The 20,614-nt window shown below is 35.3% G+C and overlaps 1 protein-coding gene and 1 non-coding gene across 3 annotated transcripts in view; one reads left to right on the forward strand and one right to left on the reverse strand.

Moving 5' to 3' along the window:
* UBE2K (ubiquitin conjugating enzyme E2 K) overlaps positions 1-20,614 on the reverse strand; it is an 82,249-nt gene that overhangs the window by 21,200 nt on the left and 40,435 nt on the right. For both annotated transcript variants that reach the window (XM_060012676.1, XM_060012677.1), the window contains 2 exons: positions 17,239-17,297; positions 7,211-7,293 (listed from right to left, as the gene is read on the reverse strand). In XM_060012676.1, the coding sequence (XP_059868659.1) occupies positions 7,211-7,293; positions 17,239-17,297 (142 nt within the window). The remainder of the gene's footprint in view (positions 1-7,210; positions 7,294-17,238; positions 17,298-20,614) is intronic.
* LOC132426368 (U6atac minor spliceosomal RNA) lies at positions 13,698-13,823 on the forward strand. Its single transcript, XR_009519664.1, has one exon. It is a non-coding gene; the product is annotated as a U6atac minor spliceosomal RNA (small nuclear RNA).

Below are 20,614 nucleotides of genomic sequence, written 5' to 3' on the forward strand. Positions count from 1 at the left end.
TACCACTGCAGCAAAAAGAATAAAATACCTAGCAATAAACCTACCTAGGGAGACAAAAGACCTGTATGCATAAGTATATGTATAAGACACTGATGAAAGAAATTAAAGATGATACCAACAGATGGAGAGATATACCATGTTCTTCGATTGGAAGAATCAATATTGTGAAAATGACTATACTATCCAAAGCAATCTACAGATTCAATCCAATCCCTATTAAATTACCAATGGCATTTTTTACGGAACTAGAACAAAAATCTTAAAATCTGTATGGAGGCACAAAAGACCCCGAATAGCCAAAGCAGTCTAGGGAAAAAAACGAAGCGGTAGGAATCAGACTCCCTGATTTCAGACTATACTACAAAGCTATAGTAATCAAGACAGTATGGTACTGGCACAAAAACAGCAACAAAGATCAATGCAACAAGATAGAAAGCCCAGAGATAAACCCACGCACCTATGGTCAACTAATCTATGACAAAGGAGGCAAGGATATACAATGGAGAAAAGACAGTCTCTTCAATAAGTGGTGCTGGGAAAACTGAACAGCTATATGTAAAACAATGAAATTAGAACACTCCCTCACACCATACACAAAAATAAACTCAAAATGGATTCGAGACCTTAACGTAAGACCGGGCACTATCAAATTCTTAGAGAAAAACATAGGAAGAACACTCTTTGACATAAATCACAGTAAGATCGTTTCTGATCCACCTCCTAGAGTAATGGAAATAAAAACAAAAATAAACAAATGGGACCTAATGAAACTTCAAAGCTTTTGCACAGCAAAGGAAACCATAAACAAGACCAAAAGACAACCCTCAGAATGGGAGAAAATATTTGCAAACAAATCAACGGACAAAGGATTAATCTCCAAAATATATAAACAGCTCATGCACCTCAATATTAAAAAAAAACAACCCAATCCAAAAATGGGCAGAAGACCTAAACAGACATTTCTCCAAGAAGACCTACAGATGGCCAAGAAGCACATGAAAAGCTGCTCAACATCACTAATTATTAGAGAAATGCAAATCAAAACTACAGTGAGGTATCACCTCACACCAGTCTGAATGGGCATCATCAGAAAATCTACAAACAAATGCTGGAGAGGGTGTGGAGAAAAGGGAACCCTCTTGCACTGTTCGTGGGAATGTAAATTGATACAGCCACTATGGAGAACAGTATGGAGGTTCCTTAAAAAACTAAAAATAAGATTACCATATGATCCAGCAATCCCACTACTGGGCATACACCCTAGGACAACCATAATTCAAAAAGACACATGCACCCCAGCGTTCATTGCAGCACTATTTACAATAGCCAGGTCATGGAAGCAACCTAAATGCCCATCGACAGACGAATGAATAAGGAAGATGTGGTACATATATACAATGGAATATTACTCGGTCATAAAAAGGAATGAAATTGGGTCATTTGTTGAGACGTGGGTGGATCTAGAGACTGTCATACAGAGTGAAGTCAGAAAGAGAAAAACAAATATCGTATATTAACGTATGTATGTGGAACCTAGAAAAACAGTACAGATGAACCGGTTTGCAGGGCAGAAGTTGAGACACAGATGTAGAGAACAATCGTATGGACACCAAGGGGGGGATGCCGCGGAGGGGTGGGGATGGTGGTGTGATGAATTGGGCAATTGGTATTGACATGTATACACTGATATGTATAAAATTGATGACTAAGAAGAACCTGCTGTATAGAAAAATAAAATTAAATTAAAAATTAAAAAAAAGAAAAGCATTGGCACAAGGAGAGAAAGTAATATTCTTCTTCAAGTAAAAAAAAATTAAAAAAGAAAAAGGAGGAAGCTCCCAATTTCTCCTAACATTATCATTTTTTCTTAATTTGCCGAAAATGTGGGATACATGTGTATCTATAACTGATTCAGTTTGCTGTACACCTGAAACACAACATTGTAAATCAACTATACTCCAAGAAATTAAAAAATAAATAAATTAATTAAATTAAATAGATAGCTAGTGCAAAGCAGCCACATAGCACAGGGAGATCAGCTCAGTGCTTTGTGACCACCTAGAGGGGTGGGATAGGGAGGGTGGGAGGGAGACGCTAGAGGGAGGAGATATGGGGATATATGTATATGTACAGCTACTTCACCCTGTTATAAAGCAGAAACTAACACACCATTGTGTAAAGAAATTATACTCCAATAAAGATGCTAAAATAAATAAAGCTACTATGATAGGAAAAACAAACAACAACTTAATGAGCTCCCAGAAGAGTGAAGGTGGACCTTTGCCATGCCTTATATATAAAAATTAACTCAACACAGGGAACTATACTCAATATCTTATAACAACTTTTAATGGAAAAGAATCAGAAAAAGAATATATACATATATATGTATAACTGAATCACTTTGCTGTGCACTTGAAACTAACACTACATTGTAAATTAACTATTCTTCAATGTTTAAAAAAATCAGAAAAAAAATTAACTCAAAATGGATGAAAGACCTAAACGTAAGACTAATTTTTTGCAGGGGGGCTGCACCGCATGGCTTGTGGGATCTTATTTCCCCAACCAGGGCCCCGGCAGTGAAGGCACTGAGTTCTAACCACTGGACCTCTCGGGAATTCCCAAAACTAAACTTATTATAAAACTCTTAGTAGAAAACATAGGGTGAAAGGTCCACGACACAGCAGTTGGCCATGATTTCTTGGATATCAAAGGACAGGCAAAAGCACAGGCAACAAAAGAAAAAAGTAGAGAAACTGGTCTATAACTACATCAAAATTAAAAACTCCTGTGCATAGAAAAAGAAAAATTTTTTTAAATCTTCCTAGGCAGAGAATACAGTCAATAGAGTGAAAGTCAATAGAGGAAAAGAATAGAATACAGTCACAGAATGGGGAGAAAATATTTACAAATCATAGATCTGACAAGGGAGTTAATACCTGAAATATATAAAGAACTCCTTCAACTCAACAACAAAAAACAAACCTGACCAAGAAAGGACTTAAACAAGCATTTCTCCAAAGATGATATACCAGTAGCCGATAAGCACATGAAAAGATGCTTAACATCACTAATCATTAGGAAAATGTAAATGAAACAATGAGATACCATCTCACATCCATTAAGACAGCTACTGTCAAAAAAACAGAAAATAACGGTGGCAAGGATGTGGAGTAATTGGAATCCTGTGCACTGTTGGTGGGAATGCAAAGGGACAGTTTATTCTCAAAACTGAAGGAAAAATCTAGAGCTGTAACTTCAGATTCAATTCGTAACAATCTCAATGAGCAAAGTTTTAAGTCTTCTGTATGCTTGAAAACTTTCATAATAAATGCAAGGGAGGTATTCATAAACCATTAAGAATTAATTAGCTAAAAAGAAGCCTAAATGAAAAGTTTTTAAAAGGTGAACACAAGACCAATGGCAAACAATGACAATGTTTTCATAATTAGCTGTAATAAAATTAACATTAAAACAAAACTTATTCTTTTGACCATAAATACTATAGAAACTATAACATCTTTGATGGTATAAAGAAATGTGTACACTTTTTGTTCTACATAAATTTTAAAACCTAAACTTGGTAATGTGAAAAAATACACAAACAAAAATAAAACTTTCTATTCCATTTATTTTGCTTTTCACAAACTGATTAAATTCATACTACATTAATATTTTTAGCATTTAATGTGTAAAATTAGCATAAATCTATTAAAAACAAATCCTAAAAGGCAAACAGAAGTATGAAATTTCAAAATGTGTTAGCTAATTTTAATTAATCAGTGGATAAAAATGAGTACTTTATAAATCTATCTTCAGTAAATTAATTTTGCTCAGATCTCAAAAATCAATAAGCACAGTTAATATGGCTAATATTCATTCATATGGATAGGTGGGGCCTTTAATATGTAGAGTAAGCACCAAATTGTGTGTATTGTTGACTAACTTGTCTGTTAAGGATCTTCCAGAAAATCATTAATAATCTATGTTCATTATTGAATGCTACTTAAAAATAACGGCAGCTTTTTTGTTATTTTTTTTGTTAAGGTATAATCAGAGTAAAATGCTTGACAGCTAGATGAATTTTTATATATGTATACACCCGTGGTAACCACCAGCTAGATCAAAATACGTAGTACTTCCAGCACTCAGAAAGCCTCACTCTTGCCCCTGTTATTCACGACCCTACCTACCCACCACTGTCCTAGTTTCTATCACCCAAAATTAGCTTTGACTCATGTTGAATTTCATAAAATGAAATCATACAGTATGTACTCCTTTGTGTCTGGTTGTTGCCACTCCACATGTCTATGAGAATCATCCATGTTGTTTGTGTCAACATGCCTTTTTTTTTTTAACTGCTATGTAGTGTTCCACTGCATGATTATAGCATTATATATCCATTCTCTTGTTTACAGACATTTGGGTGACTTGCAGTTTGAATAAATCTGCTATGAATATTCTTGTACAAGTCTTTTGGTGGACATATGCACTCATTTCTCTCGGATTTCTCTTGGATATATACCTAGGAGTAGAACTGCTGTGCCAATAGTGAAGGTGTATACTTATTTAGCTTTGGCAGATACTGCTGGTTGAGTGGCTGAACCACATTCTTACCAGCAATGCATGAGAACCATTTGCAAGTGTGTAGTGGCACCTAATTGTGATTTGAATTTGCATTTCCCTGATGACTAATGGTGCTGAGCGCAGCTTATCAACCATACAGATATTCTCTTAATGCCCGTTTGTGTCTTTTGGAAGAGCAGTATCAATGAGTGCAATTTTTATGTGTTGTCATTTTCTTCCCCAGGTAAACAGACACCTTTAGTCATAAGAGGTGTCGCAGAAAAACATAATATGGTTTCCACACAGGGTAAGTTACAAAGTTAAGAAATAACCCATACTAACATAAGTTGTTAAATATTAAAGGTAAATCACCATCCACATGTATTAATAAAGACCAAGGTTAACAAACTGTTTTCTAAGATAACTGTTCCAAATTAGCCTAAACATTGACATTTAGATATCCACTGAATGTCAATTTACTTCAGTAAAGGGGGGGATATCCACTGAATGTCAATTTACTTCAATAAAGGGGGGGATATCCACTGAATGTCAATTTACTTCAATAAAGGGGGGGGGCTGACAAACCCATGGATATCCAATCTCACCTATTTTATCTGATGTCTCTGATATCTTTTAGTATTTCAATGATATAGATATGAAAAGACTAAATTCAGCTATTTGACCTGCCTTAGGAAATGGGAATAGCTGATAAAAAGTGTTCTGATACAAAATTTCAAGTTCTCTATATACACCATAATCTTTCAACTATTTATAGGAAGATAATCAGAAGTGGTAGTACTGCTGGTTTAACTCTGAGCAAAAAGAGAAGACAGTGGAAAATTTTAGTGTGGAGTTTTGTTTTCAAAGGGGTGGAGGTTTCATTCTGTCTGCTGAGAATAGCCTGAGTAAAGTCAGAAGCAGAAGGACAGGCTACTGTAACCGTCCAGGCAAGAGGCAATGCAACTTTGGACCAAGGTAGTAGTAATGAACTGCTGCTAAAATGTTGGCGGTTTCAACAAGAGGATTTGCAGATTTCTCTGGTATAAAGGTACCAGAGAAAGAAGAAAGAAGAAACAAGAATCATGATGAAGTTTTGGCCTTAGCAACTGCAAGGATGTAGCTGCCAAAACTTACATGGGGAAGAAGTAAATTTTGGGCTGGGGAAATAGTTCAGTTTCCAACATGTTTAAGTTTGAGATGTCCATTACATATTCAAGTATAGATGTTAAGCAGGCAGCAGGACATGAGTCTAGAGTTCAGAAAATGTGCGTTGCAAGTAATATAAACAGTGAAGTTATGAAATCAGATGAGCTCACCAAGGAAATGAGTATAGATTGGAAAAAAGCAGACTTAGCCCTGAGGTATTCTCATGTACAAAGCTCCAGGAGATGAGGGAGGAACTAGTTGAGAAGTCTAGGAGTGGGAAAAGGAAGGGGAGAACAGAAGAACTGATGTCCTAGAAACCAAGTGAAAAAAAGGACAATGTCTCTAATACTGCAAATTTTCATTAATATCACTGAACAACAGAGCTATAAAGGGTCTTCGAGATGACTTTATAGATAAAAACATGGAGGCACAGAAATTCAATAAATTATGAAAAGTCACAAATCAAAAGAATGACAGAAGATAAAGTTAGGTCTAGTCCACAATGTTCAATGTTTAACAGTATGGAATACAGATCAAGAAACTGGATCCCAAGAGATGATCTACTGAGGGAGAGGCTTTACTCAGGTGTGCTATTAGAATGGAAAAACAAAACAAAACCAGCAACTCTTGTCTGTTTATCCAATTACTAAATATACCAAGTGACCCATATGCTAAATGCTGTCATCCTGTTTCAGCTTATTCAGGTTCATTTCTTTCCCTTTCTTAACAAATCAAACACATAACTTATTGTTTTCTTCCACCCCAATGTCTTTTTATATCTCGTCTTGGTTGTTCAATCCATACTGTTAGAATATGCCAGGCTCTAATCTAAGAGAAATACATAAAACAACTCATTTACTCTTCTCAACAGCCCTATGAAATAGGTATTAACCCCCAATTTTTTCCAATAAGGAAACGAAGGCAAAAGACCAGGTAATTTACTCAAGACCACAAAAATGAGTAAATTGCAGAGCCACGATTTTAACCTAGTGGTTAAACACTATACTGCCAAGATAAAATCATACAAAACATGTGAAAGCACTGTACAAATGACGATACCACCTACAAAGGTACTTCTTAGAATCTTAGAACCTTAATCGCACTCAATTAATACGTTTTAACGTTTTCGTTGTCTACGTTCCATCCAAGTCAGAGCTGATTACTACAATACTTGAATTATTTTAGTCTTTCACAAATATCTTTCTGAGATAGCAAAAAATCAAATTTACCAAAGCGACAAATAAAATCCAAGATTTTTCAAGATGGAAAGCTAGCATCTGACATTACCTAATAAATCACTATTTAAATATAGATTCCAATTTCAACTGTAACATATTTTCTCTTATGTACTTAAGAGACTTCATCTAGTTTTAAAATTATTGCCAAATAAAAGTATAATATATGCTTATGTTTTGAGGCAAGTACACATTTAACACTCTAAACAGTCTTAGAATTCATATGAGAGAGGGTTGAAGGTGAATTCAAAATCTCTTACCATTGATCTTTCAGGATATCCAAACAAATAGCCCCTGTGACGGAACTAATATTAGGATGCCATATTTTAGTGATAAACCGGACCTAGAATATAAAGCACATTTGAGTTTTAAAGTACAGAAGTAAAACATATATAGTTTAAGTAGAACTATAAGAAAATGAAATCCTCGAGCTAAAAAAAATGCTCATACTTACATCATTTTGCCTAAGTGAAGGGAAGGGTGTAGGAGACAAAGCATTCAGTGAGCCAAATGCTATCAATGACATACATTCTTTTTAAACCTTTTAATAAATGCTCAAAGAAACCCAACAATTAACTAGGTGTTTATAAATTACCTAGCATAGTGTTAGATGCTATGAGAAATTTAACATGGACTAAGATCCATTCAGGTAGATAAAGTAGTACAGAAAATCAAAATATAGATAGTAAATGGCAATTTTTCTAGAGTGAAGGGTGTAGAATAGGTTTGAAGGAAAAAGTAAGCAAAATCAGTACATGGAAACAGAAGTAGAAAGTGACTATAAGATTACTCCTGATTTTTTTGTAGCACTTTTTTTCTTAAATACTTTAAAAAAATTTTTGACAAATATTTAAAGGCCTACTATTATTTGCCAGGCACTGAGGCTCAGAGTTTAAGAAATTTACCCAATATCAAGTAAGTAGTTTACAACAGAAGATACAAACTCACACAATCTAATTTCAGATTCTGAGTGTACTTATTTAAGCATGAAAGAATAAGAAATCAACGATGTGAAAATGCTAACTCTATCATATCACCTTGAAATGAAATCTACTTCATCAGCTCTTACTTATGAGCTTTTGGAGGAGGAACAGGAGGAGGAGAAGGATTATACCTGACACATATATATGATAGTCATCTAGGTCAAAATTCTTTAACATTTAACAGATTAATTACTATGAACCAAGCTATGTTCTAGTACCTTGCAAAAATTAACTCATCAATATATGCTGTGATGAACTGGGAGATTGGGATTGACATTATACACTAATATGTATAAAATGGATAACTAATAAGAACCCACTGTATAAAAAAATAAAATTCAAAAAATATATATGCTCCAAATGTAAGCTATTTATGAAAAGAAGCTAAAAGAATTATCATGCTTCCACTTCTCTCCCTGTGACTTGTCTATACTATCTGTTCTTAATTCCTCACATATTCACTCACTAACTTACAAGCCATCTGAAAAAGCACTTCCATTCACTAATGACTTCAAAACACTTAAAACTAATGGAGACTTTCCACTCCTTGATCCTTTTTAATTCTTAAAATAACCTTACTGCTTTCAATGATATCTACTTCTTTCCATCCACAGAACACCATGTCTTTAAAGGAGACTATCATTCTTCACCTGGGTTACTGAACAGTTTTTGACTTTACTGCCTTCAGTTTTCTTCCCTCCAATCCATTCTCCACAGTGAAACCAGAGAGCCCTTTAAAACAAACCTGATTCATGTCACTACTCTACTTAAGGCCCTTTAACGACTTCTCATTCCGTTTATGTAAGCCCACACTGTTAAACTGATTCTAGCCTCGCTCTCAAATCTCACATCTACCCTACATTCAATACAAGTGCTCAACAAGTCATATTTTTAAAAAAAAAAATTTTTTTTTTGGACTCAGGGTCTTCATACATTTCTTCTTTCAATAACACACCTTGATATCCTCTTCTCCTGGCTAACTCCTACTTATCATTTAAGTTTCAGCTTCCATAATCACTTCTTCCTGACCTGTCCTATAGCACCCTGTACTTTCTCCTGTGTCACAGTACTTGATCACACTTCTATCATCTCTTTCTTATTTGCCTGGTCTTCTCTAAAATGCATGGTGTCTATCCTGCTTAGTAGAGCATTCCAAGCATCTAAAGTGCCTCACACTGAATGAATGTGCAATAATATTTATTATATATATATATTTTTGGTTTGTTTTAATATTTTGGCGACGTCAAATAGCATGTGGCATCTTAGTTCCCCGACCAGGGATTGAACCGTGCCCCCTGCAGTGGAAATGCAGTCTTAACCACTGGACCACCAGGGAAGTCCCGAGGAAAACAGAATGTTAAATTACTACTGAAGATGTCAGAAGGTTTACAATTTAGGCAGATGATCTAAGGATGTGTGAATTGTTCTTGCTTTTTAAAGAAGAATCTTCAATACATGATTCTCTGAAGACTCTACATGAAAAACAAATATGCTTATATGCAGGATCAAGGAAATTATTAAACTATTTCTTTGTACTACAATCTACAGTTAGAAATAAATAACTTTGAATTTGCAGATAATCTAATAAAGAAATTAATTTTCAAGAGGCCACTCCATTATCTACCAGTACAGATGTAAGTAACTTCTATAAGTAGTTCTTTGTGTGGTTTTACACTCTTTTATCTATTCCTCTCTTTGTCATTCTTTATCATCAACTATCTCCTTTCTTAGATTTTTCACTTCTTTCTCAACTCTTAATATTACCAATGGTAACCACATATACCCCATCATTCTACGCTCAATTCATATCCATTGTATTCATCACATTCTCCCAGAGTACTACCATCCCCGACCTAAAGCAACAAAAATGTACAAAGAACTTGGAAGGGATGAGGTATAAAAGTAACAATACAAAGACATTTATTATGACCTACTTGAGTCATACTTGACTCAAATATGAGATGGTTTACAGTACTAAAATACTTATATGAATAACAATTCAAGTTTCCTTATTTTCACAAATGAAACTAATACTAGCACTGTCTGGGTAACTTGACAACACTCATTAGCTTTGAGGAGCACTCAAAGAATTTAGAAACAAAAATCTTAACACTATGTACACAGTGTTACCAGACTGAAATAAAGGAAGGGGACGATTCTTAGGGGACGATTCTTAGTTATTTATATTGGTACACCATCATCAGTAATCTTATCTCCTCCCACAGGATGCAGCCTATATTTATGCACTCTTTAGTTCAACAAATATTTTACCTTCCACCTCATGGTAGATGTGAGCTCTATTTCCATCAGGAATTTCCAGTTTCAAGTTTGGAACTCAAGGAAGTTACAATATTAAACCTGCTTTAACTAACTTATTGTACAAAAGAAAATGCTATTTTATTTTAAATATGCATGTGCAGAAGGGAAGACTCATTGAAGGCTATTAGCATCGGTATTTATACTCAATTTCATATATAAAAGTACTTATAACACAAAGGAAAAAGAGGAAAATTCACAACCTAATCTCCAATAGTAAGTTCGACAAATCACTGAGCTAGAGTTTTCCTAATTTAATGGGGTTTTCATTCGTAGAATATTATTACAACTTACTTAAAAATAAAGTATGTGGCCAACAAACACATGAAAGAATGCTCAACATCATTAATCATTAGAGAAATGCAAATCAAAACTACAATGAGATATCATCTCACACCAGTCAGAATGGCCATCATCAAAAAATCTAGAACAATAAATACTGGAGAGGGTGTGGAGAAAAGGGAACACTCTTGCACTGCTGGTGGGAATGTGAATTGGTTCAGCCACTATGGAGAACAGTATGGAGGTTCCTTAAAAAACTACAAATAGAACTACCATATGACCCAGCAATCCCACTACTGGGCATATACCCTGAGAAAACCAAAATTCAAAAAGAGTCATGTACCAAAATGTTCATTGCAGCTCTATTTACAATAGCCCGGAGATGGAAACAACCTAAGTGCCCATCATCGGATGAATGGATAAAGAAGATGTGGCACATATATACAATGGAATATTACTCAGCCATAAAAAGAAACGAAACTGAGCTGTAATGAGGTGGATAGACCTAGAGTCTGTCATACAGAGTGAAGTAAGTCAGAAAGAAAAAGACAAATACTGTATGCTAACACATATATATGGAATTTAAGAAAAAAAAATGTCATGAAGAACCTAGGGGTAACACAGGAATAAAGATGCAGACCTACTGGAGAACGGACTTGAGGATATGGGGAGGGGGAAGGGTGAGCTGTGACAGGGCGAGAGAGAGTAATGGACATATACACACTAACAAACGTAGTAAGGTAGATAGCTAGTGGGAAGCAGCCGCATGGCACAGGGATATTGGCTCGGTGCTTTGTGACAGCCTGGAGGGGTGGGATAGGGAGGGTGGGAGGGAGGGAGATGCAAGAGGGAAGACATATGGGAACATATGTATATGTATAACTGATTCACTTTGTTATAAAGCAGAAACTAACACACCATTGTAAAGCAATTAAAAATAAATAAATAAATAAAGTATGTGGGCATCCCTGGTGGTGCAGTGGTTAAGAATCTGCCTGCCAATGCAGGGGACATGGGTTCGAGCCCTGGTCCGGGAAGATCCCACATGCCGCGGAGCAACTAAGCCTGTGCACCACAACTACTGAGCCTGCGCTCTAGAGCCCGCGAGCCACAACTACTGAGCCCACGTGCCTAGAGTCCATGCTCTGCAACACGAGAAGCCACCACAATGAGAAACCCGTGCACCACAATGAAGAGTAGCCCCCACTCGCCACAACTAGAGAAAGTCCGCGTGCAGAAACAAAGACCCAATGAAGCCAAAAATAAATAAATAAAATAAAATAAATTTTAAAAATAAATAAAGTATGCATTGAATCAAACTTCTTCTATCCTATACTCAGCTGATTCAAAGATACATCTTCTCTGTTCAGAAGTAAACCTTCTGCTCTTCAGGTCAATAGTTTACAGCAGAGTAATAAAAAATACTCTGTAACCATGTTAAGATAAAACAATGTAAGTTTTCAACTGGGTGCAATTTTAGCTGCACAGTAGTGAGAACATGACAGTTAACGTCAATACTTTTACCTCAGAAGGCTTAAAATTAAACCTGAGGCTACATATTAAACATATGTGAACATAATTATGCAAGACATTTACACAAATATTCCCCACTCTTTCCATCATTATCTACCAGTCAAAATTCAAATCTAATATAGTAAATATCTAGAACATATTTATCAACATTAATTAGCATCTACTCCAAAAGCTTACGGCCATAAATGGGAGGAGTACCATATTTAAAAGAATACTAAATTCCAAGTATAACTAACTGGTAGAAGCCAGAGGGAGACAAATGTGGGTTGACTGAAGGAAGACCTTTCTAAATCTTGAAGTTACTTCAACATGGTATGGCTGGAATTAAGACAGTAGTGGCCTGAAGAGCAACATGAACTAGTAGCAAAAACATCAGACAGACCTCAGTTCTTATGTTTTTAGTCCATTTTTCTTGCTTTTCTGAAAAAGGTGGGAGGAGGAAGTGTTAATACAATAGTGATTTCAAAGATTAAATGAAATAATGTATCAAGTGCCTAAGACAGAACCAGAACTATGCAATCACTTTTGACTTACATTTACAGACTACAGAGGGAAATAAACACTTTTATTGAGACAATAATTTGCCCCCATTTAAAGTGCACAACTTCATGGTGGTTAGTACATTCACAGTTGTGCAACCATCACCAAAATCTAATTTTTGACCATTTCAACACCTCAAAAAGAAACTACAGGGACTTCCCCGGGGGTCCAGTGGTTAAGACTCCACACTCCCAATGCAGGGAGCCCAGGTTTGACCCCCGGTCAGGGAACTAGATCCTGCAAGCCGCAACTAACACCCGGCGCAGCAAAATAATTATTTATTTATTTAAAAAACAACAACAACAACTGGGCTTCCCTGGTGGCGCAGTGGTTAAGAATCCACCTGCCAATGCAGGGGGCACAGGTTTGAGCCCTGGTCCGGGAAGATCCCACATGTTGTGGAGCAACTAAGCCTGTGCGCCACAGCTACTGAGCCCGTGTGCTAGAACTACTGAAGCCCACGCACCTAGAGCCCGTGCTCCACAACAAAAGAAGACACCGCAATGAGAAGCCCGCGCACCACAATGAAAAGTAGCCCCCGCTCACTGCAACTACAGAAAGCCTGCTCACAGCAACGAAGATCCAACACAGCGAAAAAATGAATAAATTAATTAAAAATAAAATTAAATTAAAATAACGAATTGTATTTCTATAAACTGTAAATAAACAATTTGAAAATGAATTAATTTTAAAAAAAAGAAACTACGTAACCAACAGCAGTCACTCCCCATTCCTCCACACTCCTCCAGCCCTAGGCAACCACCAGTCTACTTTTTTTTCACTGTGATTTGCCTCTTCTAATGTTCATATAAATGAAATCATACAATGTGTGGCTTTTTGTGCCTGGCTTTTTCATTTAGCGTGATGTTTTGAAAGTTCATCTATTTTGTAGCACATATCAGCACTTTTATCACTTTTATAACCAAATGTGGTATGGATATACCACATTTAATTTTTCCATTCAGTTGATGGACATTTAGAGCACTTCCATTTTTTGGCAGTTATGAATAGTGCTGGTATGAACATTTGTGTGCAAGTTGTGTGGACACGTTTTCGTTTCTATTGAGTAGATATCTAGAAGTAGAACTGCTATGTGTTGTATGAAAGGAGAGAAGGTTAGCACTGCCCTCGACAAGGATGGAAGAAGCTCTCGGGCCTGACAACATGCATATGGTTAAGGCACTGACACCTACTTTGTGGCATCTAACCATTTTTTTTTCAATAAAAAATAAATTTAAAAAAGAAATAAGTGTTGTAGAAGTAGAACTGCTAGGTCATAAGGTAACTCTACGTTTACCATTTTGACCAAAATATTTTTCAAAGCCAGCTCCAACACTTTACATTCCTACCAGTAACGTATGAGAATTTCAAATTAAAGAGGAAATTTAAGCATCAATGCTACTGTATTTTACAACGTTGCAGAGGGAAGCCAACAGACTACTTCAAGAAGGCCCTCTTAGGGTGGTAGTCACTGGTTAATGCTAGCTAATATTTACAGCATGCTTAGTCTGAGCAGGCACTGTTCTAAGTATTGTATTTCACTGAATCTCAGGTACCATCAATTATTCAATACACCATTATTTTATGTACCTTGAGAAAGAAAAAAACTCTGCCAATTAAGTTATAACATCTCATCCACTGAAAGATATATCCTGATTTCAGAGATGTTAAAAATATGAAAAAATATTTCATAGAATTATTGAAGTATTGTTTTTTAAATGGACTACTCTTTTAATCTTCATAATCCTTTCAAAGGATTTTACAAATGAGGAAACACACAGTGGTTAGATAGCTTGCCTAAAATCAAGAAGCCAGTTAAATGCCAGAAGTAAGATTTGAACTGTGGTTGATTAGTTTTGTTCTTGGTGGAGTCATATTGACCGTTTCAGAGATTTTGCCCTTATTCCTTCCTCATTAGAAACAAGAAGTAGAGCACAGTGGGCCTTACAGGATCTAGTTTCTATTTAACCTCTAAGCCTCAGTTCCCTCATTCATTAAGACTGTTATGAAGACTTTCAGGAAAGGCATATAAAATTCCTAGCACAAAACAAGTGACAACTGCTACTATCATTATTTAATAGTAAAAATATAGTGGTTGAGAGCAGTCTCTCTTGAGATCTTTTCTTTCTTCCCTCATTTCCATTAAAATTTTTTTAGGCTTTGAGGTCATCCTTATCTCGAAACATTTTAAAATCCTCTTTTCTTAAATTTACAGTATTCTATAATTAAAGTAACCTCAAGTCACTACTCATTCTAATGATCACACTGACAACCAAGATTACCTAGTGGAGGGTAACTAGGGTAAGGATGAAAATTAAGTCACAAATGTAAGATGAAAGCTTAATAGTGGTCATCTCCAAGTGGTCATACTGGAAAAAAAAAAATGTTCTTTTAATTCTTCACTATTCAAATTTCTACAACAGGGGCTTCCCTAGTGGTGCAGTGGTTAAGAATCCGCCTGCCAATGCAGGGGACACAGGTTTGAGCCCTGGTCCGGGAAGATCCCACATGCCGCGGAGCACCTAAGCCTGTGCACCACAACTACTGAGCCTGCGCTCTGGGGCCCACGAGCCACAACTACTGAAGCCCGTGCACCCAGAGCCCATGCTCCACAACAAAAGAAGCCACCACAGTGGGAAGCCCATGCACCACAACAAAGGGTAACCCTGCTTGCCGCAAGTAGAGAAAGCCCACGTGCAGTAACAAAGACCCAACACAGCCAAAAATAAAATAAATAAATTTATTAAAAAAAAAAATTTCTACAACAAACACAAACTACTTTTACAAAAGGCAAAAAAAAAAAAAAATCAACCAGGCTTAAAAGGTAGAAACAACGAAAATGTCCATCGATGGTTAAAGGGATAAACAAAATGTGGTGGGTATGTACAAGGGAATACTATTAAGCCTTAAAAAGGAATGGCATTCTGCCACAACTTATAATATGGATGAACCTTAAAGATATTATACTAAGTGAAATGAGCCAGGTACAGAAGGACAAAAATCGTATGATTCCACTTAAATGAGGTACCTAGGGTAGGAAAAATTCATAGAGAAAAAATATAACAGTGGTTACCAGCATGGAATATCAGGGAGTTATTGTTCAGTAGGGAAGATGAAAATGTTCTGGAAATGGATGGTGGTGATACACAGAAAACAATGTGAATGTGCTTAAGTGCCACTAGACTGCACACTTAAAAATGGTTAAAATAGTAAATTTTATGTTATGTATACTTTACCACAATTTAAAAACATCAACCAGGCTTATCAGAAAATAGATATACATAAACAACAGGATAACAGGCACCTCAAACTGGTAGGTGACTCAACTTCACCCTGGAACTTCCACTGCTGTGTCTATATTCTTAAATGGGGCACAACCAGTAGGCTGAATGAATGAATTCTGGAACATTTTCTGAGTGACTACTATCATATGCTCAAGGGACACTATACTTTCAGGAGCCATAGAAAATACAAAGGTGTATTAAGCCGTGGTCTTTGACCTCAGGAGCACAAAAGCTAGTGAAAGATACATATCCCCAAATAATACAATACATTAATTGGTACTGTAATTGTGGTGGTACTATATAAATTACATAAAATGCTATTGGGAGTAGAGGGAGAAACATTTTGACAGGCACAGCGTAATGGAGAAAGTGATACTTTACCTAGACCTCAAAAGAAAAGTAGAATTTTAAATGACAGGGACAATGGTTCAAGTGAAAATGACAGGGAAGTGTGAAAGAATAAGCATTAACCTACAAACAGCAAATAATCTAGGCTGGAGAAAAAGAAACTCATATTGTGGGTGAGGGCAGCAGAAGATTAGGATGGAAAAAAAGACTAAGGTCAGGTTACAGGAGCTTTTAAATGCCCAGCTAAGGAGTTCAGACTATTAACAAGGAAAGAAAAGAAACATGATCAAAACTGCACTTTAGGAAGATTTATAGAACAACAGTGCAAAGAATGAATAGTATGGCAAAGATGAAAGGGTGATCAAATAATAGGCAAAACAGGTGCAGTAATAAAGCTGAATGCCTAAACTAAAATGGTGATGATAGTAAAAGTAAAGACATAAAGGAAGCAATTCAGTCAAAAAATAAGTTTAGGTTAGTTCCCTTTGTTATACACAATCCTAGATTATTGTTTCCTCTTTTAACATTCATCACAGTTGCAATGATTTGTTCATTTTTCCCCCCACTAGAACACGAGCTCCATGAAAGCAAGGACAGCAGTGTAATTCTTACTTATTGCTATATTGGCACAAAGTACTCAAATAATTGTTGAATAAAGTCAGAGTACTCTCTTCCCTAAAAAATATACTTCTCTGAGGCAAATAAGGACTTGTATAAGGATTCTCTAAATTTGGGAACACTGTAAGTTTTTCCAGACCCAGAATTTAAGCCGTTGTCAGATACACATCCTATTCCTGTCTAAAGCCATTACTAGCTGCCTCTGAGTAAGCTTACTTTCCATTCTAATTCCAGAAGCAAACCATCTGTCATTACCTGACATCTTGTCCATGCTAAACTTACACAGTAAACAACTAAAAAATTTGTAATTTTAATAAACACTAAAGTACATATTAATTAAAGGAGCCAAGAAAAAGTTCATGCACAAAAATAGGCTTACAATACCTTAGGGGGATTAAATGGATATGTTTCTGGTATTTTAATCTCTAGTTGATATCTTCCTCCTAAAAAATGGGGAAAACAGAAAGTTAACAGTGCTGCTCACCTCAAATATGTAAAGCCAAATATAGTGATAGAACTTTTCAAAACATATACTATTTTATAGTCAATTACAACAGATTCATTTTAAAGCTGAAACCCAAAAAGGAAATAAACAAAAGCACTAGTTTTTAATTTAAAGGTTATTTAAAGCATACAGAATACCCATTTTAAACTGATATTAGTTTATCAGTGAATAATTGGAGAGATGGATGAATACATTAAATCCACAGACGATCCAATGCCAAAGACTTCACTGGAACAATTACGTAGCACAGGTTCCATCTCTTTTTGTTTCCTTTAGTCCACACTGATAAGTGTTGCTAAATAACAGGAAAAAATGGAAAGAAAAAAGGAAAAGAAGAAAAAAAGAAAGAAGATAGGGAAGTATAAAGGCATAGGTGGTACAAAGAAAAAGGATACACAGATTACGCCAAAAACTGAAAAATCTACTTCTAGCTGGTTCTCTCAAATGCAAAAATGTCCCAAAGTTTTAATCTGGGACATTAAATTAAATGCCAACACTTCTTGTTAAAATTTAAAAAACAAAATTCAATAGTAAGACAAGAGGCAGGAATAAAGACAAAAACCTAGTCTCTTCCTGTAAATGGGTATACAAAGAGACTGTTCTAACCAGTAACATATAAACAGTAGGCAACATTCCATTTTGGTCTGAAGTTATCTTGAGCAACTAGCAGCTAAATAAGTATTTTTTTTTTAAGTTTATCTAGCTTCCCATAACTAGGATATTAAAGGGGGAGGATAACTGCTTCTCAGGAAACTCTGAAGGGGGAATCTTGCACTGGATGGCAGACTGGATTTGAATCCTAACTCTACGGAACCTTCCAATTCTAAGATTTTATGATCCATTACCAAAGAATATTTATCATTCCAAAATACAGCAAATAAAACTGAGCTAGTGAAATATTTATATATGAAACTATGCCTGGGATTTGCTTCAAAATAATCAAGGGATGAATTACATCAAAGACTGGCCATGAAATGATAGTTATTAAAGCTGGCTGATGAGTGCCTGGAGGTTTTTACCTTCTGTATATATCTGAAATTTTCCATAATAAAAAGTAATAAAACAAAAACAGTAATTGTGCTCTAGGAATGCTACTGACTTCAAAATTCCGTACACTCAATTCTCAGTATATCCTGCCACTTCCTTCATTGTTAGAACAGATGAATGTGGATCTAAGAAAAAAACAAAAGAGCAATTCACTTGGTACCACTTTCTTCAAGCCCTTTTGGTGCCAATTCTTCTTTTCTTGCTTATTCCTTTTAATAGAATCCCATACTGACTAATGCACAAGTTGAACTAGATGCCTGAAGCACACAGAATACAGCAGCAGTGAAATATAAAGGAAAGAAGTAAAAAAAAAAGAAACAAAAAAAGACAGGTAAGAGAAGAGTACCTCAAGAAATTTTTGTGTATACAGAGATAACTGTTTATATTCAGAGTTATAAATGCTAGCTTCAAATATAGGTATAATAAATTTAGCCTGAGTAATGTGTACATTCTTCTTTTTCATTCCTATGAATCTTACTTTTTTCATTAAATTCCAAATTACTGTCTCTATAACCTTTCATATAAAGTTTTTCCTTCTTGAATGTCCAAAACAATCTCTTAGGAGCAGTGTGAGAGCCCTGAAATACTATATAAATAATGCTGGACCCTAGAGTCCCCCAAATCCTATTTCTACTCCATATGCTATTGGTATGCTCTGTCTTGCATTATTTGACAACTTCAATATATAATCAATACAGCATTAACCACAGCATTATTTGATATATATCAGAGTAACACAACTAAGGGAGCTTTATGATAACTACATTATTATTATCATAACAGTTTTCACTATAAAACATTTACTTCTTGAAGAACAGCTTTTACTACTACACATTTATAATCTTTAAATGGGGAAGGGATGAATTTTTCAAAAAATACCAAGAATGATTCCATAAATTTAAAACAACTCTTAGGTACAAAGCCTCAAGAACTAAATTGTTCCTCTGCCACTGAGCCGTTAAGGCAAAAGAAGAAAACATGTACAATACGGTCATTTTAACTCAATCTGATTACTTTTAACACTACATAAAATAGCTACCTGATTTCTTAATGATGTTATTAACAATTTAACATTCCACATGTAAACTTTTGCCCTGGCTATTGAGATAAACAACAACAACAAAAACCTTCAAAAAAAAATCCCTCAAAATTTAGCAAGAGTCCTGAGATAAATATTAGCAAAATATTTTACCCCTGTTCGTATTTCAAAAAAAGTATCTAAGTTTATGCCCTCAAATGTGCTTTTCTTAAACAAAATGAACAACTTCAATAGTTTTATGATAAAAAGAATACAATTTAAGTTTATCTACTTCAAATATATACCTAAGAAGCATATTAAAACTAATCTTATCAAACATTAATGTCTCATTTAGTGGCAGCAGCAGACATAAGCACTTAAAAATGACCAAACTTGTTTCTAACTAATGAATGTGGTATAGTTATAATTTAATCATCCTACAAATAAGTATTGTCCAATTTTTTAAAAATTCATGTACCTTTATTAAGGGTTGCTAAGAAGGTAATAAACATTCTGCCTAGTTCAGGAGATCTCTTGTTTATAAATATCAATTTACTGGAAGAGCTCCATGGTGATAATGCTACTGCCCTAATATCTTTCAAAAATACATCTAAACAACCTAAAAAGTAATTCAAGAATATTTATAATGTATGCCTTCAAGAAGAAGCTTGTATATCATTACAAACAATATCTGCTATTAAGGACGAACTTGATTTTTATAAGATAACTAAAGATCTCTTCTCCATCTAACAACTGTCAAAAGGACTAAATGAAGAGCATCCATGAAAGCATCCAGATGAGGCCTGGCATACAGGAGGCACTCATAAAACAATATACAAAATTAAATAAGTCTAGCAATGGCTCATATGAACTATAAAACAGAAAATAAAATATTGTCATTTAAGATTTGGTAGAATGTGCTAAAGACATTCTAGGGTCTTTAAAACTTTGAATGAAGAGAAACACAGTCTAGAACGTTGAATTTTTCTGAAAAATTTTGGGTAACTGTTCATTACAGAATTGTAGAACCACTACATTCAAAGGAGACATAACCACCACTTCCAATATTCAGTCAATCCTGATTTATTCAAGAGCAGAAAGTGATTAGAAACACAGGCTTTGGAGTCAATGGCTATTAGGACTCAAATCCCAGCTGTGCTGCTTAGATGTCTTAGCCAAGTTACTTAACT

The sequence above is a fragment of the Delphinus delphis genome, chromosome 5 (assembly GCF_949987515.2).
Source record: "Delphinus delphis chromosome 5, mDelDel1.2, whole genome shotgun sequence".
NCBI classification, from domain to species: domain Eukaryota; kingdom Metazoa; phylum Chordata; class Mammalia; order Artiodactyla; family Delphinidae; genus Delphinus; species Delphinus delphis.